The sequence below is a fragment of the Leopardus geoffroyi genome, chromosome B3 (genome assembly GCF_018350155.1).
Source record: "Leopardus geoffroyi isolate Oge1 chromosome B3, O.geoffroyi_Oge1_pat1.0, whole genome shotgun sequence".
Lineage (NCBI taxonomy): Eukaryota > Metazoa > Chordata > Mammalia > Carnivora > Felidae > Leopardus > Leopardus geoffroyi.
In genome coordinates, this window is record NC_059337.1 from 46,441,249 (window position 1) to 46,468,068 (window position 26,820).

The 26,820-nt window shown below is 41.2% G+C and overlaps 1 protein-coding gene and 1 non-coding gene across 2 annotated transcripts in view; both read right to left on the bottom strand.

The window, feature by feature from the left end:
• Positions 1 to 24,080, bottom strand: part of LIPC (lipase C, hepatic type) — a 160,567-nt gene extending 136,487 nt beyond the window's left edge. The window contains exons 1-2 of the mRNA XM_045449601.1: positions 23,841 to 24,080; positions 3,002 to 3,128 (exon numbers count right to left, since the gene is read on the bottom strand). Coding sequence (XP_045305557.1) covers positions 3,002 to 3,086 — 85 coding nt within the window. The 5' untranslated portion in view covers positions 3,087 to 3,128; positions 23,841 to 24,080. The remainder of the gene's footprint in view (positions 1 to 3,001; positions 3,129 to 23,840) is intronic.
• A 2,314-nt stretch (positions 24,081 to 26,394) lies between these two features.
• On the bottom strand, positions 26,395 to 26,501 carry LOC123584521. Its single transcript, XR_006705489.1, has one exon. It is a non-coding gene; the product is annotated as a U6 spliceosomal RNA (small nuclear RNA).
• Positions 26,502 to 26,820: the final 319 nt, after the last annotated feature.

Here is a 26,820-nt window from a genome sequence, read left to right on the forward strand (position 1 = left end):
ATGATATGTATTGATACGGGATTGGCTCGCCGTTATTTTTAACGGCATTAACATTTTAAAAAATGTCTCTGTTTTGGTCTCTAATATGGCAAATACTGATAGCTGTATTCCATAAAAAAAAAAAAAAAAAAGCTCTCTGGACCCCTAAGGCATTTTTCAGGATGTCATGATGCCCTGAGACCAGGAAGTTTGAGAACTGCGGCATTCATGCACTGCCTTGTATATGGCAGATGCTTGTGCCACAGGGTTAAGCGAACGAGCCACTGAATGGATGGGCTTCAGCTGCTTCTGGTATTTGGAAGTTGCGGCTGAGACTGGAGGGAGGAGCAGGCCCCTGGAGGCAGTGGTGGTGGACACCTGGAACGTGGGGGCTGCTGGGGTCTAGAGGCAGGATCCTCCGTTTGAGAGCACTATTAGCTCTCATGGCAACATCAGTGTGGTGGGTCTGGGGGTCAGGCAGTGAGGACTGGGGATGACAGTGATGGTAGGTCCGTGTCCCGGGGGCGTCAGGAGGCTACCCATACCTGGTTCCCCTTGGTGCTGACAGATTGGAACAGCTGTCCCAATCTGTCTTTCTGGGTGGGAACTGGGCAGTATTGGTTTTGAGGGGCCTCTGGCTGTCAAATCATCGAGAATGAGGACAACAGAAAGAAAGGCCTGTAGGCTCAGTCAGATTGAGCTCTAGGTGCTTCTCCCTGCTCTGCTCTGAACAGCCATGGGACCCCTGCAAGCCGCCTATGTGCTGGCTCACTCTACCACATGGTGAGGATGGGGTAACATCTGGCACATACTGGGAACACAGTACCTTGGTGGGTCCATTAGTAATGTCATTAATAAAAACAAAAAGAGGCAGGCTGGGAGGGGTGGGGCTAAGGAGGAAGGGTCCTCGGGGGAGTACTTCCTGGCCCATGACTAGTGACAGTGGGAGCTTGGTATAGACCAGGGTTTCTCAACCCTCAACCATTCTGGACACTTTGCCCTGGATAACCTGTTGTGGGAGCTGTCATGTGCATGGTAGAATGTTTATTTAGCAGCATCCCTGGCCTTTGCCCACTACATGCCAATAGCCCTCTCTCTTCAACTCTGACAACCAAAGATGTCTTTGGACATTGTGGAGGATAATTTTGCCTCTGGTTGAGAGCCACCAGTCTAGGTACTTGTCTGACAAGGCCTCCACTGTGGGTGCTTGCTTCCAGCCAATGCCTTGGAAGATGACCCACCAGCCTCATCCACACAAGATCTGTCTGTCTCGTTCCTTTCAGGAAGAATTCTTCCCAGAGATTCTACTCTCAAAGGAACAGGAGGCCTCCTGACTCTGATCCCTTTCCCGGAAGAACCCTCCTGCTAATCATGGCTGCTTCCCTCAGCTTTTTGACAAACCAGACCCCGGGAAAGCAGCAGCTGAGCGACGCAAGAGCTGGTGAAGGGAATCTGGATGCCCAGCAGCCTGGGGGGGGGGGGGGCGTCCTGCCCTTCAGCCTCCTCCTTGGCACCTATGCCTTCCAACCTCCAAGTCTCCACTAGAATATAGTCTGGGCCAATAACAACGTAATGGAAGATCAAAGGGAGGTATGTTTACCCAAAGGAATGCTGCTGCCACCAGAATGAACGAGTCACCGCCACATACACGTGCCCCGGATGAATCTCACCAGGATGTTGAGTGAAAAAGCCAGAGGCAAAAGTGCACATGCTCTATGATTCCATTAATGAAAAGTTCCCCAGAGGCAAAATACTCTACGTTAAAGCTCAAGGGGTACACAAGGGAGGCTTCTGGGATGCAGGTTCCGACTATGAAAGTTCATTGAGCAGTTATGATACAGGCACTTTTCTAGATCTACAGAAAATAAACAAACAAAAACAACATTCTGGGCCGAAGGTCAGGACAGGCCCTTTAGCAAAATCCCTGTCAACCCAGGGAATGAAAATCATCAACAATTTTGCCTGGCTGGCTCTAAATCATTATTGTCGTGTTTGGACATGGCTTTACACATGAGATGATGAATACAAAATAATCAGCATAGTGCTTGGCACAGAAAATGCTCAGGAAGTGGTAATAATACTACCAATTAGTATTGATGTAGGATACAAAATAATAATAAAATAATCAACGGCCTTTTTTCTTATAGGGGAAACAAAAGATTCTGGAAATTTCAGGTATATTCCTGGTTACTAAATTCCTGATTCTCAAGGTTTTTGGAGCTCCTTCCAAAGATTAGTCTTTGAGGAAAGAAAAATCTAAGTCTCTTCCTCAGAGTGAGTAGCTCCTGACCAGTAACCAGCACACACACAAAAATCCCAAATACCTGTCTAATTTGGCCCAACTGTTCACTTTCCTTCATATCCATCATTTATTGATCCAATATACTGTTTAGCCAGGAACCTGGAATCCACCTACCTGGTCAAGCAATTGGATCTACCTTTGACCATCAATCAAGTTTATGAATTTATAAATCAAACAAGTGTGACTGCTGTTGGATTTCTCCATCTCAGAGTAAAACTGTGGCAGAAAAACATGAAGTCTAAAAAATATGCAACGCTATCTCTTCTTTAGACCTGACCGGAAACAGGACTCTACAAATTCCTCTCTCCTCAGACAGCCAGCAATCAGGCAACCTCAGCAAAACGGAGCATTTCATTGCAAGCTGCACTCCCCAACCACAAATTAGATGCCAAATTAACTCTCGGGAAGATCCCAAACTCTTTCAGATCATTCTCCCAAGACCCAAGTCTTGGCATGACGGGTTCTGAATCAGACATGAGGGAGAGAATTCAGTGCAAGCCGCAAGTGCTTTTAGACTTCTATCCCCAGAGAGATCTCCTAAAATTTCAGTCCTGCATGAATGGCAACATGTCCCTGTGACCCGTGATGCCACTAATAGAATCAAGTTCTGTCCCACACCGTCAAGAACACTCAGTGAATTTGTCTCACAAATGTTCTTTGTGACAGACATTTAAGAAAGAAAAATCCATGCCCATTTCCACAGAAAAAGCAGGCTCTTACCTAGTCCCAGGCTTTGTCCATGGGCACTTGATTGGATAAAGACGCACAAAACCAAGAAAATAGAGACACACAGGGGACTTTCCATTTCTCCTGTTTCATCCGGGGTCCAAGGTCTTCTTGCTAATTCCTGAAGTTAAAAAGACGAGATTGCCTATTGATACTTTGTCATGGAAGCCTGCTGATTAATAATTAACATTTAACCATGTTATGTTACCCAGTGTCCACCTCACTTGCTACCCCCTTGCAAGCCCAGATCTAACTATATCTAATACAAAAAAAGTTGATTTACAAAAGCTTTTTAAAAATCCTGATACATTTTGAGAATCAAATATCTTGTCTTGTATTCTTACCTTCTTGGGCCAAGGTCATAGTTCCAAATTAATCAATTTAGGTTAATGTGTTGTGTTTGGAAATTCTGTCAAAGGTCAGGGGTTGGTGGCTCCCACACGGTTGCCTAGCTCTCCCTCTGATAGAGGGGATGCTGGTTCATGGCAGTGGTATTTCAAATTGCAGACTAAGCACAAAGAAAAAGAGAAGGGCTCTGCCAGGTGGAGAGCAGCTGGAGGGCCCATTTTCTGTTGAATTTAGCAAAATGGCTGGTGCCTCAAGTCAAAGAGTTGGTGGGGTAAACGTTTCTATGGCTGAAGGGGGCAGAAAAGCTCTAACCTCAGTGCAAGAAGAGGATGACACAGAAGCAAAGATGTGGGACTGAATGCCTTTGAGGGGGGCCCCGTTGGGAGGTGACCCCAGAAAAAACTCTCCTCTGTGCTAACTAATGTTCCCTTGTGTAGAGGACTGAGAAGTCAGGCAGGGGAAATGTTACTGTGTACGACTCTTATGATATTCCTTGGGTCTCTAGTTTTATTTCAACTTTATTTATTCCAACTTTTCTCCCCCTGCATACCTACTATGTTCCAGGCACTGTTTTAGGCTCTTGGGACATACAAGTAAACAAAACAGACCAAGATTCCAGGCCTTGTGAAGCTTATATACCACTGGGGGGAGGAGGAGTCAGATGAAAGAAAATAAACATAGTAAACAAGAGATTTATGTAGATTGTAGAGTGTAATAAGCTATGGAAAAAGGGAAAGTGTAGCAGAATTCAGGAGGTGGGGGGAGGTAGTGATTTTAAATGGTCAGGATGAGCCTTGTTGGGAAGTTGAACTTTAAACGAGGGTTTCGGTGACTTGCCTCTGTGGACATATTGGGAAAGAGAGCTTCAGACAGCCAGAGCACCCAATGCAAAGGCCCTGAGGTAGGAGCATGCCTGGTCTGTTCCAGGAACAACAAAGAAGCCAATGATCAAGGAGATACCCTTATAAAGACTTTGACTTTCATGATCTGAGACATAGGAAACCATCCTGAGGAGAAGAGTCACATGATTTGCATTATATCTTTAAAAGATCATTCTGGTTTGCAAGGCCAGGGACAGATTATAAATGAGCAAGGGTGCAAGTTGGGGAGATGTGTGAGGAGGCTATTGCAGTGATCCAGTGAGAAGTGATGGTGGCTTGGTTCAGCATGGTAAGAACGGAATTGAGGAGTGGTTGGATGGTGTTGGGTGTATTTGGAAGGCAGGTGCAACAGAGTTTCCTGACTACTGGAATGTGGGCTGTAAGGCAAAGAGAGGTGCTGAGGATGACTTCAAGGACTTTGGCTTGAGCAAGTGGACAATGGGGTTGATATCAGCTGAGGTGGGGAAGGCTGTGAGTGGAACAGGCTTGGTGGGGGAAGATTAGGCAATCAGCTTTGACCCTGTGGAGTCTGAGATGCCTCTCAGACATTCAACTGGAAATGTTGAGTAGGCAGTTAGGTAAGTTGGGCATCTGCTCTGCAAATTAACTCATCAAGATACTAGTGTATCCAAGTGGCTTCGGAATATCCAAGACGCTTCCCTCCCAAATGTCTGCAGAGTAAACTCTCTTACCACTTTCTACATGAGAAGAGGCTTTCAAAGTTCTGGCCCTTGTAAGTCCCTGCTTCACCAAAATCTCCCTACGATCATCGCATGCCAACTCATTTTGTGAGGCTCTCTTTGGGTGGGATAGGAGGAAAGATGCCTGTTCCCTTTCAGGGGTGCTATACAGACAGCACCTGTCTGCCCAAGCTCTGCCTTCCAAACCCATCACCCTTGTGTGGTGGTTTTAATGCACAAGCTCTGCTGTGTTTCCTTGAAGCTTGCCAGGGAGACTCCTGGCAGGGAAGAGAGGAGGACTTCACAGAGAATCAGATTTCCAGAGCCTGAGGATGCTGGGTCTACTATCTAATAGCCGAGCAAAATGTTACTTAACCTTAATGAGTTCCATCTCCTCACTTGTAAAATGGGATAGCATGAGCCAGAGATAATACTTTGAAATACTAACTTAATATGATTTTTCTCCCAACATCTCCCCCTTGTTCTCGCTTCCACTTAAGAAGGGCAAACCAGAGAGAATTCTACAAATCCTCTTTCTTCCCCAAACTTAGGACCTAGGACAAATGAATCGTAACCAAGAAAGACAAGCAAAGGGCTAAACATGTTTTGTTTTGTTTTTACGTTTATTTATTTATTTTGAGAAAGAGAACATGCACATGAGCAGAGGAGGAGCAGAGAGAGAGGGAGGGAGAGAGAGAAAATCCCAAACAGGCCCCACGCCCAGTGTGGAGCCCAACATGGGGCTCGATCTCATTACGGTGAGATCACGACCTGAGCCAAAATCAAGAGTCGGTTGCTTAACTGACTGAGCCACCCAGGCACCCCAAGGCTAAACATATTTTAAAGGAAGCAGGAGCACCACCTTTCCATCATCAGAAACAAAGTCTCTTGGGCTTCGCAGGTCAGTGGAGATGAAAAGATTGTAGGTCTGAGGGCACAGGAGACTGTCCCTGGCTTCCCAGAAACCCTGCCGGAAGTTGGTAAGAACCCAAGGGGGATATGGCTATGTGGTGCTGGCAGATGGGCAAAAGGATGCCCCTGTGCCTGGCGGGAAGTAGGAGAGCAGTGAGCCTCCAGCACTAACAGGTCATGGAAGATGGGGAGGACAGGCCTCTCCATGGCCACCTGGGGGGGTGGGTGAGAGAGAACCAGGCGGCACCCCCACCCCCAGGCCTAGGTGTTGCTGTGTCTGATCCAGAACTATGGCACACTGGGGGTGGGGGTGGGGTGGAAAGAAGAAATCCGGGAGGGCTTGAAAAACAGGAGTTTGGAGTCAGTAATTCAGATGGCTTACAGGAAGTAAAGACATTTCGTGTACATCAGAATTTGCGGCCTGAGAATCATCTCTGTACAAAAGCAGATACGTCATGAGTATTAGAGATGTGCATGTGAAGTGCAGAGCCCAGTGCCTGGTTCATAGTAGAAGTTCAGTAAATGCAGTCACTTATTCTGGAGACAGCATACTCAGTGGTCAAGAGCCCGGGCTTTGGAATCAGACAGGTCTAGGTTCAACTCCCTGGCCTACCACTTCCTAACTGGGTAACCTGGGGCAAGACCTGAGTATTCTGAGCTTTAGTTTTTTTCTTCCATCTGTATAAGGACTACTGATATCTACCTGATCAGGTTAAAGGGCATAATGGAAAGAGATAAAGCAATCCTGGCAACCAGGAAATAATAAATGGCAGTTATTATTGTTTGATTGTTTTAATTTACATAGGGAAACAAGAGGGTCTCCAGGAGGTAGATAACAGTAGGACCATAGTGATAAAATGAAAAGGGTAGCCAAAGAGAGGGTCTGGGCCAGTAATTTCAAAATCTGAGCACTGGAATCAGAGTCAGCCTGAGATCTCAGGGAGTGGACAGGTTTGGGGACAGCCCAAGAACAATCCAATTAAAGCTTCTAGGACTGAGGCCTGGAGAGCTTTCATTCGAAAAACAAGTTCTCCACGAAGTTTGAACCATTGCCTCTAATTGGCTTCTGTGAGGTCTATCAGGGCACAAGAAGAACAGAATAGGCCCTAAAGATGTTTTTATATTTTCTGCTAGAGGCTGGATGCCTCTCTAAAATTCATATGTTAAAGCATAGCCCCCAAAGTGATGGTATTAGAGATGTGGTCTTTGGGAGGTGATAAGGTCCTGAGGGCAGAGCCCTCATGAATGGGGGGAGTGTCCTTGTAAAAAAGACTGCACACAGATTCCTTCTTCTGTAAAAAAATTTTTTTAATGTTTATTTATTTTGGGGAGAGAGAGACAGAGTGTGAGCCAGGGAGGGGCAGAAAGAGAGGGAGACACAGAATCTAAAGCAGGCTCCAGGCTCCAAGCTGTTAGCACAGAGCTGGATGCGGGGCTTGGACTCACAAACCATGAGATTGTGACCTGAGCCAAAGTCAGACGCTTAACCAACTGAGCCACCAGGCACCCCAATTCTTTGCTCTTTTGCTCCTGTGAGGTTATAGTGAGAAAATGGCCACCAGTGAGGATCTCACCAGACCCCGCATCTGCTGGTCCCTTGATCTTGGACTTTCTAGCCTCCAGAACAGTGAGAAATAAATGTCTTTTGTTTATAAATTTCTGTTGTTCACCCAGTCTATGATAACCTATTACAGCAGCATGGATGGACTAAAATATTACCTTGGAAAATTGTGTGTGTGTGTGTGTGTGTGTGTGTGTGTGTGTGTGTGTGTGTATTTTTTTTTTATGTCTGGGAAACGTTTTATCTCTCCTTCTATTTTGAACGACAGCCTTTCTGGATAAAGAATTCTTGGCTGCATATTTTTCTGATTCAGCACATTGAATATATCCTGCCACTCCTTTCTGGCCTGCCAAGTTTCTGTGGATAGGTCTGCTGCAAACCTATCTTCCCTTGTAGGTTAAGGATTTTTTTTCCCTTGCTGCTTTCATGATTCTCTCCTTGCCTGAGTATTTTGTGAATTTGACTATGATATGCCTTGTTGATGGTCGGTTTTGGTTGAATCTAATGGGAGTCCTCTATGCTTCCTGGATTTTGATGTCTGTGTCTTTCCCCAGGTTAGGAAACTTTTCTGCTATGATTTGCTCACATAACCCTTCTACCCCTATTTCTCTCTCTTCCTCTTCTGGGACCTCTATGATTCTGATGTTGTTCCTTTTTAATGAGTCACTGATTTCTCTAATTATTAAATTGTGCTCTTTTGCCTTAATCTCCCTCTTTTTTTCTGCTTTATTATTCTCCATACGTTTGTCCTCTATATTGCTGACTCTCTGTTCTGCCTCATCCATCCTTGCCGCCCTGGCCTCCACTCGAGATTGCAGCTCAGTTATAGCATTTTTTATTTCATCCTGACTAGCTTTTACTTCTTTTATCTCTGGAGGAAGGGATTCTAATCTATTTTCGACTCCAGCTAGTATTCTTATTATCGTGATTCTAAATTCTGGTTCAGACATCTTGCTTGTATCTGTGTTGGTTAAGTCCCTGGCTGTCGTTTCTTTCTGCTCTTTCTTTTGGGGTGAATTCCCTCGTTCTGTCATTTTGAAGGGAGAAGAGGAATTAATGAGGTTATAAAATTAAAATTAAAAAAAATTTTAAATTAAAAAAATAAAAACAAACACACACACACAAATTAGAATAAATAATGCTAGATCCTAGGTGTGTTTTAGTCTGGGTGTTGAAAGGAGCTTGATAGATTAGAGAAAAAAGAGGAAAGAAATAAAAAAGGAAATCACTTGAAAATTTGAAAAAATGAATACCCTGAAGTAGACTAAAATGAAATGATGGAAGTAAAATAGAATTTGAAAAAAATTTACACAAAGGTAGAAAATATAGTAGAAAAAATTAAAGAAAAATATTTTTCATAAAAATTGAAAGTAAAAATGAATTTTTTCTCTTTCTGTATTCAAGAAAGAGAAAAGAAACAAAGAAGAGAAAAAAAAAAAGAAAGAAAATTGAATAGATGGACCAGCGAACAGACTGAAATACGAGTGAAATGACTTCGTTTTCCCCTAGAAGTCAAATTATGAAGCGCTTTATAGTCCATAAACTAAGCAGGCGGAGAGACTTGTGTTCCTGAAGAGCGAGGTTGGCCCAGCTGGGCGGAGCTTAGTGTAATGGCTCCATTCTCCACTAGATGGCGCTGCTTAGCTTACTGGGATGGATTGTTATGGCGCTTGTAGGTGCGTATGCGCATGCGCGGGAGCGGCAAAAATGGCGTCACCTGACTACCCAACCTTTAGTGTCAGAGCTGTTCTCCCCGATCAGCAATCGCGCACCCGTCCTTCGTCTTCGGCTTCTATCCACTCCCCGCTTTTACACAGTCCGTGACCAAGCCCCAGGCAGCACCTCCCACCTGAGTTTGGTCTCAGATGCGGCTGTTTTTCCTGACCCCTTGCTTGTGAGGGACTGTGGCTTTGACCTGTTCTGCCCGTCTGCAGGAGGGTCTTGCCGAGCAATGGCGGGGTGCCAGCAACGCTTGCTGGACCCTGCTGCTGCCGATGCCCAGAAAGTGAGGCCAGGTGCCAGCCCGCCCCAGAAAAAGTTCGCGAGATAGTGTAGCAGCAGCGCCTCAGGGACTATGGAAAATCACAACACACATCTGGCACCAGGCTTCACCCTTAACGACCTTGTTCCAGTACCAGCGAATGTGGTTGTTCTCCCAGGTCCACTGGGGCCTTGCCTTTGGGGGACCCACACAGCTTCTACCAGGTGTTCTCCCAGCAGGGGAACCGCCTCTCTCCGTGTGGCCTGAAGACCTCCGGACCCCACTCTGCTCCCGGGGATTCGCCCTTCCCACCAGAGCACCACCAGGTATTGAGCTGCGGGGTTTCAGACTCAGCGCTTCCCCTGTTGATAGTCTTAATGGAATTTAAACCCTCTCGTTTCTCCCTTTTTAGTTCAGTGCCTGCGGCTGTTTCCACTTCTCCACTTTCCCTCCAGCTGCTTTTTGGGGAAGGGGGTGCTTTTCCCGTATTCTCCCCCCTCCCCCTGTCTCCGTCCTCTCTCCACATGCAAAAGTGGCTCCCCTGCCCCCTGCAGCTTCTCTCTCCCCCACTTCACCTCTCCACGCCGTGTACCTGCTGAATTCTGTGGTTCAGGTTGTGCGGATTGTTGTGTTAATCCTCAGATCAGTTTTCTAGGTGGGCAGGATGGTTTAGTGTTGGTCCGGCTGTATTTCATGGACGGGAGACACACAAAAAACTTCCATGCTGTTCCGCCATCTTGGCTCCAAGAGCTATATATAATATTTGATATACCTTCATACTATATAATTAGTATATGGCACTATGTAATATATTGGTGCTATATAATTTGTAAGCATATACATACCCATATATTTTGAGGGGGGGAGTGCTCAAGGTTTTTTTACAACTGATAAAGGTGCTCCATTGAAAAGGGGTGAAGACTCTGAGGTAGAGGGATAGACAGGCTCTTAGGCCTTAATGACCTGACTGTAACGTGGTTGACTCCATTAATACAGTGGCAGAGTCACTAGATCCATTAGTGGGGTCTTTAGTCATTTGCAAGTTCAAGAAAGTCCAGTGGTGGGGCGCCTGGGTGGCTTGGTCAGTTAAGCGTCCGACTTCGGCTCAGGTCATGATCTTGTGGTCTGTGGGTTCGAGCCCCGCGTCGGGCTCTGTGCTGACAGCTCAGAGCCTGGAGCCTGTTTCGGATTCTGTGTCTCCCTCTCTCTCTGCCCCTCCCCTGTTCATGCTCTGTCTCTCTCTGTCTCAAAAATAAATAAACGTTAAAAAAAAAAAATTAAAAAAAAAAAAAAAAAGAAAGTCCAGTGGTTTTAGGGGCACTTTTCATTTCCCATGAACTGAGAAGGGGGTAGGCCTGATCCCATGGAGGCTGGAGTCTCCAGCAGAGTTATCAGCACTGTCTATAATCCTCCGTCTAAAATAATAATGGCTTTATAATTAGATTCTTAAAAATTGCCCAATTCTTGCTCTCTTTTAATTTGAAAAGCTTCTTGAAGAAATAGACATTTCAAGAGATTGGCATTTGATGACCTGACGGTAACCTTTTCTTTTAGTGTAATGGTGATAAGAAAGTTAATCAGAAGAAAAGAAATAAATAATTTACAGAGATAAAGAGAGCAAGTCCCTGGTGGGGAGAAGCCAGGGGATTGTGGTGAAGTTCACTTATGAAAGAAACAGAGTTTTATATTCAGAATCAGGTTTTCTTGCTTTCATCTTCAGAAACTGGGGATAGGGAGGAAGGGCAGCCTCAGCTTGGAATTCTCAGAAAAGAGTAATTGAAACAATAACTTTTGGAATGGTACTATTATTTCCCTTGGTTTATGGTTGAGATTTAAGAGATTAAGAACTGGGACAAAACCATATCTTACCAGTAAAAGGCAGAGAGAGGGGAAATGAGGGCCATCTGAGTCCAGGATCAGTTTTCTTAACAACCACTAGTCCTTAAGCCCTGTGTGTCTGGCTTTCCTCACAACTGCATGGGGCTTTCTTCCCTATGTCTGAACCGTACTCTGCTCCCAAGATGAAATTTATGACACTTTTAGGGTCATGTCATTGGAAAAGGACACCTCTCACTTCTTCTTGGGGCCAGGCTGCCATCGGGAAAGTGACCCAGTTTTTATTGGGCCACCGATCAGTCTGTAGACATTTTTGTACCATGTGGGACTATGATGAAAACAAGAAGGCTTGGAACACATCCTCCTTTGGAATGGGGTTGGCCTGGAGTTTAACCTTTCCATATCTTTTTTAAAAGTTTTTCTAAGATCAGTAGACAAATGAAAGGTGAAAACAAGTTTGCAGGTAAGCTTTTAGACTATTCAAAAGAACGAAGTGTTTTAAGAAGTTCACGCAGATATTTATTCATCAAGATCATCATCCCTTTATTGATAAAATTTTGCAGATAAACTTTGCATTGGCTCTGCCTCAGACTAGGTTTGTAACCCTGGGCAAATTATGTAATTTCTCTTAGGCTCAGTTTTCTCCTCTGTCAAATGGAATCATGAGATCAAACATTATCACGTGGAAGGCACCTCTGACAGGTGTTGGCAGAGTCAAAGCTCATTTGACTTTTGTAACAAATGAGGTAGGAGTTATTTCCCCCATTTTACAGGTGAGAAAACAGAGGCTTTCAGATTCCTTGTCCAAGGTCACGTGTCTAATTGATGCACATCGGATGTGAGGACTTCTAGGTCCCTGTGACCTCTATTGCTCTCTCAGTTCCCGTCTAAAGTGAAGATCAAGGTAGCTGGTCAGCAAAGAATTGAGCTCTTTCTTTTTTTTTTTTAAAAATTTTTTTTTTCAACGTTTATTTATTTTTGGGACAGAGAGAGACAGAGCATGAACGGGGGAGGGGCAGAGAGAGAGGGAGACATAAAATCGGAAACAGGCTCCAGGCTCTGAGCCATCAGCCCAGAGCCCGACGCGGGGCTCGAACTCACGAACCGCGAGATCGTGACCTGGCTGAAGTCGGATGCTTAACCGACTGCGCCACCCAGGCGCCCCTGAATTGAGCTCTTTCTGCACTTATTTTTGTTTCCTGCTCTGTGCTGGTCCATTTACTCTCCCTGTCCGAACTACAGTTGTGGTTTGTGGAACAGTTAAACAAACAAACAAACCAAAACCCCAAAACCAGAATAGTCTTTTTGTTTTGTTTTGTTTTTGGTCACCAGATACTCTGGAATCAGTAATGGCTCTTACGACTTTAGTAGTTTCAGTAGAATGGAAAATCTTTTTATTTCTCTGATTGCTTGGAAGCAAAAGGAAATAAAGATTTAAGTTGGTTTAGAACAACCAGATAGGCATGGAACTTTGCTGACTCCTTAAAATTGGCCAAGGGTTTTCTCCTCTGTGGGAAAGAGGGAGGGTATAGACTAGACTCTGCCTGCCTCCTCTAGCTGCTTGGCTTGTTGGTTGGGCTTGGTGATGAGTGATGATGTTCGGTTCCTCAGGGAGACCAACGAAGTCACAAACTGAGTAACTGATTGAAGCAGACCAAAGACACAGGTTGGGAAGGTGGGTTGTCAGCATGCTGGGTCCCCGTGCTTCTGAATATGGGATACCCAGTGGCACTGACACCATCCTGGGCATCAGGCAGGGCTGAAGTATCTCAGATTGAGATGCCCAACCTCTCTGCAGCAGCGGGTCTATATACTGTGTCACACACTCATCTCACAAAAGCTTCGTTAGCAAATGAAGGCTTTGGCTGCAAAAAATGAAGAGCAGTTCCCAGTGATCTGCTTCAAGGGCTACCAATGACTCACCATTTTTCCACCACATATGGTGTCTTGATGATGCAGTTAGTCATTGACTGGTAGACAGGCCTAGAAGTCAGGGGTTAACAGCTCAGGGACCAATTCCCAAAGGTGCCAGGCTGGCCATGTAACTCACTGAAACGTCAGAAATAATCCTATGACACAGGTGTGATTATTCCTCTTTGTGCGGCAAAGAAAACTGAGGGTTAAGGAAGTTACTGAGTTGCCCAAATCCACATTCTAGTAAGTGGTGGAATGGGATTTCAATTACAGTTGTCTAACTCCAAAACCCAACCAAAGGCAGGTTTGCCAAGGGTGACATCCTAGTGTATCTAAGGTAAAAAAAAAATGGGATTGTGCTGTGTGCTCTTGAACTGCCGATAAAGACATAGATTGTGTGTTTATTAGATTATTATTTTCAAAACAAGTGTTCTCAAACGCTTTCTCAGCTATTTCATGGAGAGAGCCCTGAAATAGCCCATGAGACTAGCTCAGGATAAAAGCAATGGATGGTGTGATGAAATTATATAATTTATATACAGAAGAATGTTCCCCAATCAACAGTAAAATAAAAAAGTCCAGGGAAAACGAGGGGACTGGCGTTCTTGCCCATGAAACTTTGCCATGGACAGAACAGTGTTTGATGGAAATTGTTAGGGCAAGTCTATGCTACGAATGACCTTATTTATACAGCATTGCCGGTTACCCAGGTGCTCTTGAAACCATTTGGGTTAGATCATGCCTAGGGTCCTCCAGAAAGTCATGGAATGCTTTGACAAGCTTTGGTAATTCTGTTAAGACAGATTTTTTTTTTTAAAAAAGGATAAAATCATGGCTCTCATTCAGATATTAAAAATGAACATATGGTAAATATTTTATTTAACTTGTTAATGAGGAAGCTGGTAAGGGTGTTTCTATAACTAGTTCAAAGAAGAAGCCAATCCCCCCTCCCCCAAATATATATGGATTCAAGAATGTTGAAATATGCTAATGGAGGCACAGTTAGCTTCTTCCATTGCAGGAGGAAAGTCAATCGGACATCCACACAGGACAGGGCAGGATTTGCATTTTGCATTGCTATTAGTTATCTGTGATGTACAGCGTTGTAAAATGCCTCAAGGGCAATGAAGACTCGAATCAGATAACTCAGGAAGGCTGTGCAGTGGTTAGACAATGCATCGTTTTCCATTGAAGCACAAAATTTACCCTGTAACTCCTATTGTTGAGAAATGATAAAGGGAAGTATTTAGCTACAGAATTCTAAAGATAGCAGGATAAGTTTCCTTCCAGAGGAAAGGCTGTCTCTGTATCTTTGTCTCTTGAGAGGAGGCTTTGTGAGAACAGACAGCTGGATCTCTATGCTGCCCTCTCCCTTCATGGCTCGATTAGTGGGAAAATTATTTAAAATCTCAGTTCCCTACTCTAACTCAGGGGTAGTACTATTATTTACCTCAAGGGCTTAGGGGAGGAATAAATGAGAACCATAAACTGTGCTTAGCACAGTGCCCAGCACAACACATGCCTGCTATTATTATTTTTATTGATTACAATTTTTCACTGTGCTTTTTATTTTTCCTACACTTACATGTTCCTTCCCTTTCTCTCCACCCCCCTCCATCTATAATAAAGAATAGGAGAACTAGTTATAGTGTTTTTGAAAAAAAGTATAGATGGCATCTGTTTCCTGTTCTTGATTTTGAAATTAAATGTGTAGATTGTGATGTGATGTATTCCCTTCTATTTAAAAAATAAAGCCTCCTCTGTCCAATATTTGCTTTTTTGTTGTTGTTTTTTGAGTAATTCCCATGGCCCGTCTTGAACCAGCTACCCCGAATTTAAATTTGAAAACGTGGTTTCTTTTCTCAAGTTAGTGGCCAGAGAAAACAGTCTCTAGACTGGGAAGGGCCCTCCTTACAGGGGATAGTACCCCACGGCCTGGAGAGGTGGTTTTCTTGAGTCAGGTCTAGGAGCTTGGTGGTGAATCTATCCCTGGTTGGACTCCTCAGACCCTAGGAGACATGTCCATGGGCTGGAGAATCTAGGCACCCCTGGGGGCAGCACATAGTGGGCACCAGAGAAGATTGTCTATATGGTCCTGCCCAGGCCAGTTGGTGCAAATCTGCCTTTGAGAAGTTTGTTTTTTCCCTTTGAGTCTGGCGGAGGGGGCGTCTCTTCAACTCCAAAGAGGAATTTCTGAATGTCTCAGGGTTCCATCAGCCCCATTTCTTATACCTTGAGAAACAGTCAGATCATTCAGGTGAACCCCACAGGTGTGACACCTGCCCTCCCTCCCCTTAGCAGCCTGCGTTCTGCAGGAGAGGAGCAAGTATTTATCCTGAGTGAGCCAGGTTGGGGAAGGAGTTTTACCTCTAGGCAAAGTTCAGGGATAGGAGAAGGAAAATATTGCTGTGTCTAGGCTTCCTTTAAATTTATGGGCCTGGAGTGCTACCCTGGAGAGAGCCATTTTTTACTCCACAATTTTACTCCTAATCTGATGGTTCCGAGAACTCCTGGGATAGCAAATTGTCCTGATGCCTTAGGAAACAGCGGAGATTAAATCTCAGAGGTCAGCTGGTGTGTAATTGGGATCTTGGAGCTGGGCCGACAACACAGTCAGATTTACACAAGGCTCCTTGCCTCTGGGGACTCTTTCTTTTTGCTGTCATATCATCTCTGCAGCAAACCTGCTTGTTTTAGCTCTTGATAGAAAAGTAACTCACCTTGTCCATTTTTTCACAGACAGTGTATAAACAAAAAAGGAAATGGTAGGCTGTTAATTGAGTAGCAGGACCCAGTCTTGGCCAAACTTGGTGCCATGGAGAGAGACATGGACCAATGGCAAAATATCAGGACTTGAGCCCAGCTCTGCCTTGGGTCAGTCATGACCTCTGAACAGTGGAGATAATGAAACTGGTGACCTCATGAGGTCATGATTATGAAAGATGGTAAACATCCAAACATCCTTAAGCTGTAAAAGGACTCATGTGAAGTGGAGACCCCAGACTGGGACACCAAGTAAATAAGTATGTTTGTGGAACCAAGATATGATGTGAGACGTGGGGTTCAAGCAGGTCTGCTTCTTGACCTCCAAGTAGGATGCACCTTGTTGCCACATAGTCCTGGGGGGCCACTAGCAGAGGGAAAATTCTGGCTGCTAGCATGGTAGGGCTCTAGAGGGAGCGTTCAAGGGGTTTATGGAGGTGGTGTTCAAGGGCAGCTGAGATCTTGTGGCCTACAGGTGAGCTGAGGGCTAGTGAAATTAGGAAATTACTGATGACCTCACTGGTACTCCCTAGTGGATAAAGCCTGGAATGTTAGGTTATTAACCTAAGTGATTAATACTATGATGAAAATTGCTTTAGGCATCTCTCTGACTCTCTTTGCTGGCCCCTCTTGTCTTTATTGCCTCTTTGACTGAATTCAGAGTCCTTGAACTGCCCTCAAGATCCATCCATTTCTCTTCACCCATCCCCAGGAAAATCTCTGCACTGGTCTGTTGTCCCCCTGGAGAACTTTGAAGACAGAGGTCTTGGTGCATGTATGGATGAGCTCCTCCAAACTGTGCATGCACATGGATGGAAGAGAGAAGGTGCCAAAGGGCTGAGTCCTGGAAGTTCCAACATTTAGTAGTCAAGTAGATGAAGAGGGACCTTCCTGCTTTTGCCAAAGTATTTCTTAAGAATAAATTCTGAGTGGTAACATTTCTGCCTAAAGGGTAGGAATGATATAGTTGTAAATGAATTTATGAGTCAATTTCTGGGCAGCTTCACCAGCACTGGATATTAGCATTTAACTTTTTTTTTTTTTATGGTTCTTTTAGAATATGTAAACTGTCATCTTTAGACTGCTTTCATTTACATTTCTTTGATTTCTAGAGAGAATTAACATTTTCCCCCTCTGTTTCTCTACTAATTATATTTCCCTTATGGGAATGGTCCTGTCTTTTACCTATTTGTCTTTTGCAAATTGACATTGATTTTACAATTTGAATTAGCTAATTGTGATAGATCTTAATTCTTTGTAATGTTTGATAGAAATATTTTCCCTCTTCAAAAATCTTTAGTAATGCTAATTTTTATAGTGCAATCATTAAAATTGTTTCAAAGCTGAGAAAGTTAAAATTCCCCCAGAGAGGTGATAAACACTTTTTTTTCAAAACTTTTTGCAAATTCTTCCATAGTTAGATTTTATATTGGAATCTTTAGCCAACCAAAGCTTATTTTGGTGAATGTTTTATTTTAAATAACTTTTTCTATTGTAAAATCATTAAATATTTGTTATTGAAAAGAAAATGAAGAGCAAAAAGAAAAACATAATGAAATTTCACCATCCAGAGATAACCACTGTTGACATTGTGATTTGGATACCTCCAAATTTATCTGTTTTTAAAAATACAATTGCAAACAAACATACTGTACAAATGTTTTTATAACCTGTCGTAACATATTAATGACATATTTCAGCAGCATTAGATATTCTTTTAAAATATTATTTGGAGGCGCCTGGGTGGCTCAGTGGGTTAAGCATCAACTCTTAGTTTTGGCTCAGGTCATGATTTCATGATTCATGGGGGCAAGCCCCACATCGGGCTCTGTGCTGACAGTGTGGAGCCTGCTTGCAGTTCTCTCTCTTCCTCTGTCTCTGTCCCTTCCTCGCTTGTGCTATCTCAGTCTCTTTCAAAATAAATAAGTAAACATTGAAAAATAATAAAATAAAATATTATTTGAAACAGTTACATGTGTATCATAATGACCTCAATTTTCTATTTTTTTTTAAGACATCACTATGATGAACAGTGCTGCAATAAAGATACCTAAGCATAAATCTTGGCCCACATTTCTGATCACTTCCTATGCTCTTAAGTTTCTTAAAGTAGAATTTCTGAGGCAAAGGTTATAAATGTGTGTGTGTGTGTGTGTGTGTGTGTGTGTGTATTTTTAAGTTTTTAATTTTTTGCTTTTTTCACATATATTGCCAAATTTAAGTTTCCATCAGCAGAGTGAATGGATGTGGTCTCCCCTCCTACCCACCTTTCCCCCTTGTTAACATTAGCTATTCACATTTTTGCAATTTCATGTTCCATTGATAAGCCAAAATGGTATGTGTATATTTAAATTTTTTTAATTAGTGAGTTAAAGTTGGATTTCCCACCACTCCCATTTTTATTGGATATTTTCTTTGTGAATTACCTATTAATGATGTTTATATATTTTATATACTAGCTTATATACTTTTGTATTTTTTATGTGTTTTTAAAACTGGACAGCTCATTTAACAATGATTTAAAACACAGTATAATGAATATTTGTGAATTCCACCCTGCTACCCAGATCCATCAAAACCAAACATATATGCTTCTTATTTTTGTTATGAGATTGAATACCTGTGTACCTCCTCCCAAACCCAATCTCATTTTTCCCTGCTCAGAGGCAACCACATCTGAAGTCTGGTGCTGATGGTTCTCCTTTATGTATATGTTTGCAACATATGTATGTAGCTGTTAAAATATATAGCATTATTTTGTATGTTTACAAATTTTTACACTCTACTTATTTATCTGCACTTGGCTTTTAATCCAGCATTATATTTTTGAGATTGACCTCCATTGATAAAACTGCTATAAGTGGTCTCATTGTATATCACAATTTGTTGGTTCTGTTGATGGATATTTGTCTGGTTTACTTTTTGTTTGTGTGTTTTTTGCTGTTACGAACAATGCTGCAATGGACTTGCATTGTCCACAAGTGCAACGCTTCTACAGTTTACTCCTAGAAGTGAAATCTCTGGGTTTGTAAGATATGGCTGTCTTCAGTGTTGTTAGATGTTGACCATTTATTCCCAAAAATGGTTATGCCAATAAGCACATAATCATCAAAATGTGAATGTTTATCTAATTTTTCCATGTCATCATCAGCACTTGATAGTGCCAGACTATTTGATGGTATCTCATTTTTCATCTTTCTTTTAAAGAAAAATTTTTTTAATGATTATTTTTGACAGAAAGAGGGAGAGACAGAGCACCAGAGGGGGAAGGGCAGAGAGAGAGGGAGACACAGAATATGAAGCAAGCAAGCTCCAGGCCTTGAGCTGTCAGCACAGAGCCCATTGCAGGTCTCAGACCCACAAACCATGGGATCATGACCTGAGCCAAAGTCAAGAGTCAGACGCTTAACTGACAGAGCCACCCAGACACCCTTCATTTTTCATCTTTCTGATTACCGAGAATCTTGAGAATCTTTTTACTTGTATCATTTGTCTTTTAGATTTCTTGTGCTATAGATTGCTTTTTCAGACCTTTTGCCCATCTTTCTATTAGTTCATTAGTGTTTTTCTTACTGATGTTAATTCTTTGTGGTTATATGTGTTGCAAACATCTCCTCCCAATCTGCATTATGTCTTTTCACATTGCCTGGGGTGTTATTTTGTTGAACAGTTTTAAATTTTCATGTAGTCAGATCCATCAGTCTTTTCCTTCAGGAATATTCTGTAGAGGAGGCAAATTTATCTTTACTCTCTGAGGGTTTTTTGGTTGGGCCTGAGGATTAAACCCACTGAAGACAGACTAACAGAAGAATAGTATACAGATTTGTATGATTTTACAGGACACAGAAACCCTCAAAAGGAAATGAAGACCCAAAGACATGGCAAAACCCACGTGCTTTTATATGGGGTTAAACAAAGGCAGGCAATGTGGACGAGTAACTGAATTATGTAGGGAAGCTAACAGAAGATAAGAAGCCTTTTAACAAGGTTTGTTGGTACAGATTTCTTTTAGCTTTTATTCTCTACTGAAGAACGGTTCTTGCCCCCTGGTACTGGGAGGGTATCTTTCACATGGGAATCCTTATCTCCTGGTTTAGGAAAAAGGGGAGATTAGAATGCCCTTTATGAATCAGCCGTTTTTCGAGCGTCTTTAGCTCAAAATAATCCTTATGCCAAAGTGGAATATTTGAGGACCCTCCCATCCGTAGCATCTCCATTTCTTCATTTTTTTCCTTTTAAGTTTCAACAACAAAAAAGCGATCCCTTTACCAAAGGTATCTGTGATTTGTTGTGATCTCTTGGCATTCCTAGAATTTACCTTTATTGATTATCACACTCTTCTTGTCACACCTGCACTCTCTAAGCTCAGTGAAAAGTGACATTTCTGCCAATGCTTGTTGAGTCTGATGTGGATGAGGTGATTCATAAGTTAGCAAATGTATGCTTTGCACAAGGCATTCTTGCCTCAGTGGACTTTGCTAATTGACTGCATTAAGTTCTTCATTCATATACCTGTATATTTATTTGTTCACTTAGCCAACAACTATTTTTGGAAAATCTACTGTATGCCTGAACTTGGTTGTAATCTGTTCAGACCAGTTTTACTGGGATTGGCACTTGTGTACGTTTGCCATCCTAAGACTGCATTTGTGTGTGTGTGCGCACGTGTGGTATTTTTCACAGATTTGTGGGTGAGGATGATACTTATCTCTTAGGATGCATTGAGTACTGGGCTTTGTTTCTCCATGATTTGGAACTTATTACATAGTGTGGCAAAATCTGTTTCTTGAATATACAGAAATACTGTTCACTGAAGTTGTTTAGGTTACATTTCTAATGAGTTTCTTGAGTTCTTCCTCCTTCACCATTATTTTCAGGTTTTCTACATCTTCTTTTGCTGATTTTATATTTTGTATTGTCCATTTGGCTGCACATTTTGAATTATCATAAACTGTGCATTGCAATCATTTATAGTTTAAAATCCCTTATATCAATTGCTTGTATTTAATTTTGTTGATTCATACCTTTTCTTTTATTTATTATATTTCCAAGCATTTTGATTTATCTTATCTTTTTAAGAGAGTGAACAGTTAAATTTATTTGTTATTTCCACTGATTTTTTTCAGCTTATTTATTTTTGTTCTACATCTTTATTAATTTCTTCCTATTTTTCCTTATGTCGACTCTCTTCTAGGATTTGAAATCACATGCTTTGTTGACTTATTTCATATTTCTAAAATGCATCTCTGTCTTTCCCTCTGGGCCCTGATTGTTTGTACTCCCCTGACTTTTGACAGGTGGTATTTTCAATTTTATAATATTCCTGAAGTTAATATCATGCTCTTAATTTCCTACTTCACCCTGTTGCTGAGGAGAATTTTTGCTGCTGTTGTTAGAAGTTGTTATTAATTTGTTTTTTGTTGTTGTAAATTTTTATTTTTATATTATTTTAAATTTACAGAAATGTTAAAAGACTAGTATGAAGAATCCCGGTTCATCTTTTACCCAGATTCACCATTTGTTTAATTTTGTTTGTTTACATTTTCCCGGATTGCTTTATTACTCATTTTCTTTCTCTATATGAATTTTCCCCCTGAACCATTTGAGAATAAGTTGAAGATGTACATACATACAGACTGAAATATTTCAGTATATATTTCCCAAGACAGACCTTTTCTCTTATAAAAATTAGGAAATTTAACAGTTAAGAAAATTGTGAAGTTTCATATTGATAACAATATAGTTATCTGATTCTATAGCCCATATTCAAATTATTAGTTATCCCAATATTGTTTTTATGTATTTGATACTATATATACTATATAAGTAATACTATATACAATCCTATATATTATATACTATATATAGCACTCTATATGCTATAGAGGTATAGAGTATTATACATAGCATATATTTATATGCATAAATATATATGTATATATTTATATATAATTTATTTATCTAAATATAAATGTGTATACTATATATATACTATAGTATAATACATAGTACTTTAGTATAGATAATACTATATACTTTAGTACTATATGTAATGGTATAGTATGTATATATATAGAATACATATTTATATTTAGATAAATACATTTATGTAATTTAAGTTTATTATTTATATTTAAATTTAAAATTAATTTAAATTGGTGTGTATTTTATTATATATTGTAAATACACTGTGTACATATGTGTGTGTATCTATCTATCTACACAGAAAGAGAGCATTTCAGAATTACAGTAATTATGATGACTAACAACAACTGAAATGGCCACATGTTTACAGCAACCCCCACCTATAGGGCACTCAATATATTAATATTTATTTTCTTATTATACTACGTTTTAAAGAAGTATATATTTATTTTCATATTTATTATTTTTTTATTGTGCACTAACTATATATTTACAATAAAAAATAAAGCAAAATAACAAAAATCAGAAATCGCAGGTCATAGAGATGAGCACTGTTGGTAATTAGATGTATGTTTTCTAGACTTTGGCTTTTAATGAGCAAAAATTCTGAACTTTTTTTCTAGTTAAATAAAATATGAGTACATTAAAAATATGGCATCATACTTGTATGACATATGGTTTTACCTTCCTTTAAGCCTTAGTATTATATTATTGTATGTACTTTATGGATAAAATTCACAGCATCTTTGCAAAGTAGAGCCACATTTTTAGATTCAGAGAGGTTCAATAAATTGCCTAAGTCACACAACAGTAAGGTATGGAGTTAAGGTCTAAACCCTTGGGTGCTCTACTTCCGAGGCTATAGGTTAGATCATTATTTTGTCCAAGTCTCCTTTCTTTTTTTTTTTTTTACTTATTAACATTTAGCTTTATTGCACTGTGGTGAGAAAGTATGTAACTTTCCTCTGGATTCATTTTTGGGATCTTATCTAAGAGTTAGCATATATATACCAATGCCCCATACTTTGAGAAAAATGTAGAGTTTATGTTGTTACTAAGTTCAATATATGTCTATTGGTTCCAACATACCAAGTGTATAGCATTCTTAGCCTCTATATTTATACAGATAGTCTTCAAATTTATGTATATTTATATATAGTCTTCAATTTATATCTATTTTTGTCAGAGCTCCAATGACTTCTAAATTTTTGTCTATTGAAATGTGTCTATTTAATTTTCAAGACTGTCTAATTTTTGTCTTAGCCTGATCATGAATTCATACCTCCCATGACAGTAGTTTGCTTTTGATTTATTCCATTTGTTTTTGCATTTCTAACTTTGGTAAGCCATGTCTTCACTGTTGTTTTTATATTTTTCCTTGTAATCTGGAGCCTCTTTGCACCCTCCCTCCACCTTTTTTGGTTTAAAATCTCTTTTATATGATACCACCTTGACCAGCTGTTTCCCTTTTGTTGCATGAGGTTCCTCAATAAAACTTTTTTATTTTTTGGTTTTCTGCATTGTTTCATTACAGAAACCTATCATTAAGCAACAAACATATTGTTGGGTCTTATATTTTCATCCAGTATGGGAATTTGTCTTTTGAGACATTAACGGCCTATGTATATGGCCTCCTTGGGGATGCAGTTAGTATAGTGATACGAGATGGGCTCTTGGTTACAAGCTGAGGACTTTCTGCAAGTTACTTAAAAACTCTGTGAGGAAGCTACCAGTTTTCTTTCCTTATCTGTAAAATCGTGTTAATTAAGAGTATAAACCTTATCAAGTTGTTGCAAAGATTAAATGAGATCAGAATAGAAACATATTAAACTAGTATTTGTAAAATGTAACTGTCGTTATTTGCTATTATAGATACCATGCCCGGAAATTTCATTCAAAGCAAGTTCCTTGGCAATAGTGTATAAAACAAATTTCTAAAACAACAATCTGTGCTCAACATGAGGGAAATCAGTTTCATACTTTTCTCTAGCTCTGTCTCAAATTTCTCTCTGAGATAACAGGAATAACTTACAGTAAAATTGCTGAGAAGCAGTGGTCAGGTTTCAGTTCAACTTGTCCGTCTCTACTTCTGGCTGCGCTGTGGAGTTTCACAGCTTGACTTACATTTAGCCCTGTCAGGAATCACTGTCTTGCTTTCCATTTAATTCATTAAGTATTTAGGTTGTACAAAGACGTCGTTTGCTTCCATGATAGGGATTGGAGCTGCAGACGTAGTTGGCCTCTGCTCTTCTCATCAAGCATGGAAAAACTGAAACTAAGAAAAGCAAACCAAGCCATGATGGTTTTTCTCCTTCCTGGATCATGGAACTTTTCATCCAATGAAAGCCATCTGGTGGGCAACCAGACAAGAGGACTGACTCTCAGCCTGGGGTTCTCCTTCCAGCCGTCCTTCAGCTCCTGTACAGCTGGAACCTCTGCATAGGTTAAAGCTGCTAGGAACTGAAAACGAATTCCCTCTTCTGCTCTGAAAGACCAAAGAGGAAAGCTAAAAAAAAGTCTGAGGTTTCCACTAATCTCTATTTTTAACTTAAGAGGATGGTCTCTGTGTTTTGGGACCCAGATAACCTTCAATCAGACAATGCATAATTACCAAACTGAGGAACAAATATCCTGTAATATTATAATCTGATAAGCTATAGAATGACATGATTTATTTTTGTTGTATGAGCTTCAAATCTCTGATGGCTTCTGTTTGATCAGTAAAAGGGAAACAGACATGAGTTCATTTCCCACCTGATGCATAGAGCTGTTTTCTTAAACTTCTGTGATAATAATAATCATGGTTTTTTTAAAAAAAGTTTTATTTATTTTTGAGAGAGAGAGAGAGAGAGAGAGGCAAAGTATGAGGGGGGGTGGGCAGAGAGAGAGAGAGAGAGAGAGACAGAGACAGAATCCAAAGAAGGCTCCAGGCTCTGAGCTGTCAGCACAGAGCCCGATGCGGGGCTCGAGCTCATGAACCATGAGATCATGACCTGAGCTGAAGTTGGACGCTTAACCAACTGAGCCACCCAGGTGCCCCATAATAATAATCATCTTGTCTCTTTGTTAAATGTATGTTTCCAAGTCCTCCAGAGATTCTGATTCAGTGCCACTGGGATGTGGCCTCAGATTTGTGCTCTTGACACAAGAAAAGCTTGAAAAGAAAATATAGGCGTGAACTGAAGGAATAGTCTGCTTTTAGACTCAGACAGCTCTGGGCTGAAATCCTGGTTCTTTCACCTACTAGTTATGTGGTCTTGCACAAATTAGTTAACCTTACTTAACCTCTTCTGAAAAAGAGTGGAAATAAAAAAATCTCCCTCAAAGTGTGTTGAGAGGATTAAAAGAACCAGAGCTGTGGATCACACCTCCTTTTGTGGGTGCTGCTCAATCATTTCTACCTGAGTTCATTTGAATGTTATCTGCGAACTTACTTAGCATGTAGGCAAAATGGTTTTCAATTCTTTGTTTGCTTCTGCTGTTGTGGGTGTTTTGTTTTGCTTTACTTATATTTTCCATTTATTCAGCAGGTATTTGTAAAGCTTTTAATGTGTGCAAAAACTTGGATTTCTCGAACCCCCTAAGCACCTCCCTGATGGTGTGATGTGTCCACACGGCCCACCCCAGGCTTTTAAAGGGACTGACCAAAATCTTGTGTAAGTGACTTGATGTAGCAGGTCCCTAGTTGTTTAGGGGGCTCCCTGAGATTAGAAGTGTCATGTCCTTATCCCTCCTTTGTGCCAGAAATTCTGGTGGGGTGCCTGGGTGATTAGGTCAATTAAGCGGCCAGCTTCAGCTTGGGTCATGATCTCGTGGTTCATGGGTTCGAGCCCTGCGTTGGACTCTGTGCTGACAGCTCAGAGCCTGGAGCCTGCTTCTGATCCTGTGTCTCCCTCTCTCTGCTCCTCCGCCATTCACACTCTGTCTCGCTCCCAAAAATAAATAAAATATTTAAAAAAATTAAAAAAAAGAGGTTCTAGTTTTCTTGAGTCCAATCATCCATATACCCGTGTGTGTGTGTATTTTCTCTGCATTGAGGCAATTTTTTCTCCTTAGCTTTACTGAGATATTAGTGACATATAACATATGTAAGTTTTTTTTTTTTTTTATAAATTTTTTTTTCAACGTTTATTTATTTTTGGGACAGAGAGAGACAGAGCATGAACGGGGGAGGGGCAGAGAGAGAGGGAGACAGAATCGGAAACAGGCTCCAGGCTCTGAGCCATCAGCCCAGAGCCTGACGCGGGGCTCGAACTCACGGACCGCGAGATCGTGACCTGGCTGAAGTCGGACGGACGCTTAACCGACTGCGCCACCCAGGCGCCCCTAACATATGTAAGTTTAAGGCATACAACGTGATGATTAGATACATGTATATATTGCAAAATGATTACCACCATAAAGTTAGTTAACATCTTCATTCCTTTGCATACTATGATTTGTGTGTGTGTGTGTTAAGAACTACTCAGCTAATAACTTTCAAATATATAACAGAGTATTGTTAATTATAGTCACCAGCCTGTGCATTAGACCCCCAGATCTCATTTCTCTTATAGCTGGGAATTTGTACCCTTTGACCAGTATCTAGAAATACGGAATACTTTATGAATTTGTGTGTCATCCTTGAGCAGAGACCATGCCGATCTTCTCTGTATTGTTCTAGTTTTAACATATGTGCTGCCAAAGCAAACACCAAGTGTACATTTTCTTTTCTTCAACAGAACATATTCATTTAAGTAATCCCATTTGAGGGGCACCTGGGTGCCTCTGACTTTGGCTCGGGTCATGGTCTCCTGGTTTGTGAGTTTGAGCTGTGCGTCAGACTTTGTGCTGACACCTCAAAGCCTGGAGCCTGCTTCGGATTCTGTGTCTCCCTTTCTCTCTGCTCCTCCCCCACTTGGGCTCTGTCTCTCTCTGTTTCTCAAAAATGAATAAAAAATTAAATGATCCCATTTGATTTTACACAGAATATGGTCTAGATGTTTTGCACTATGCAACGTCCCCTTCCTGGC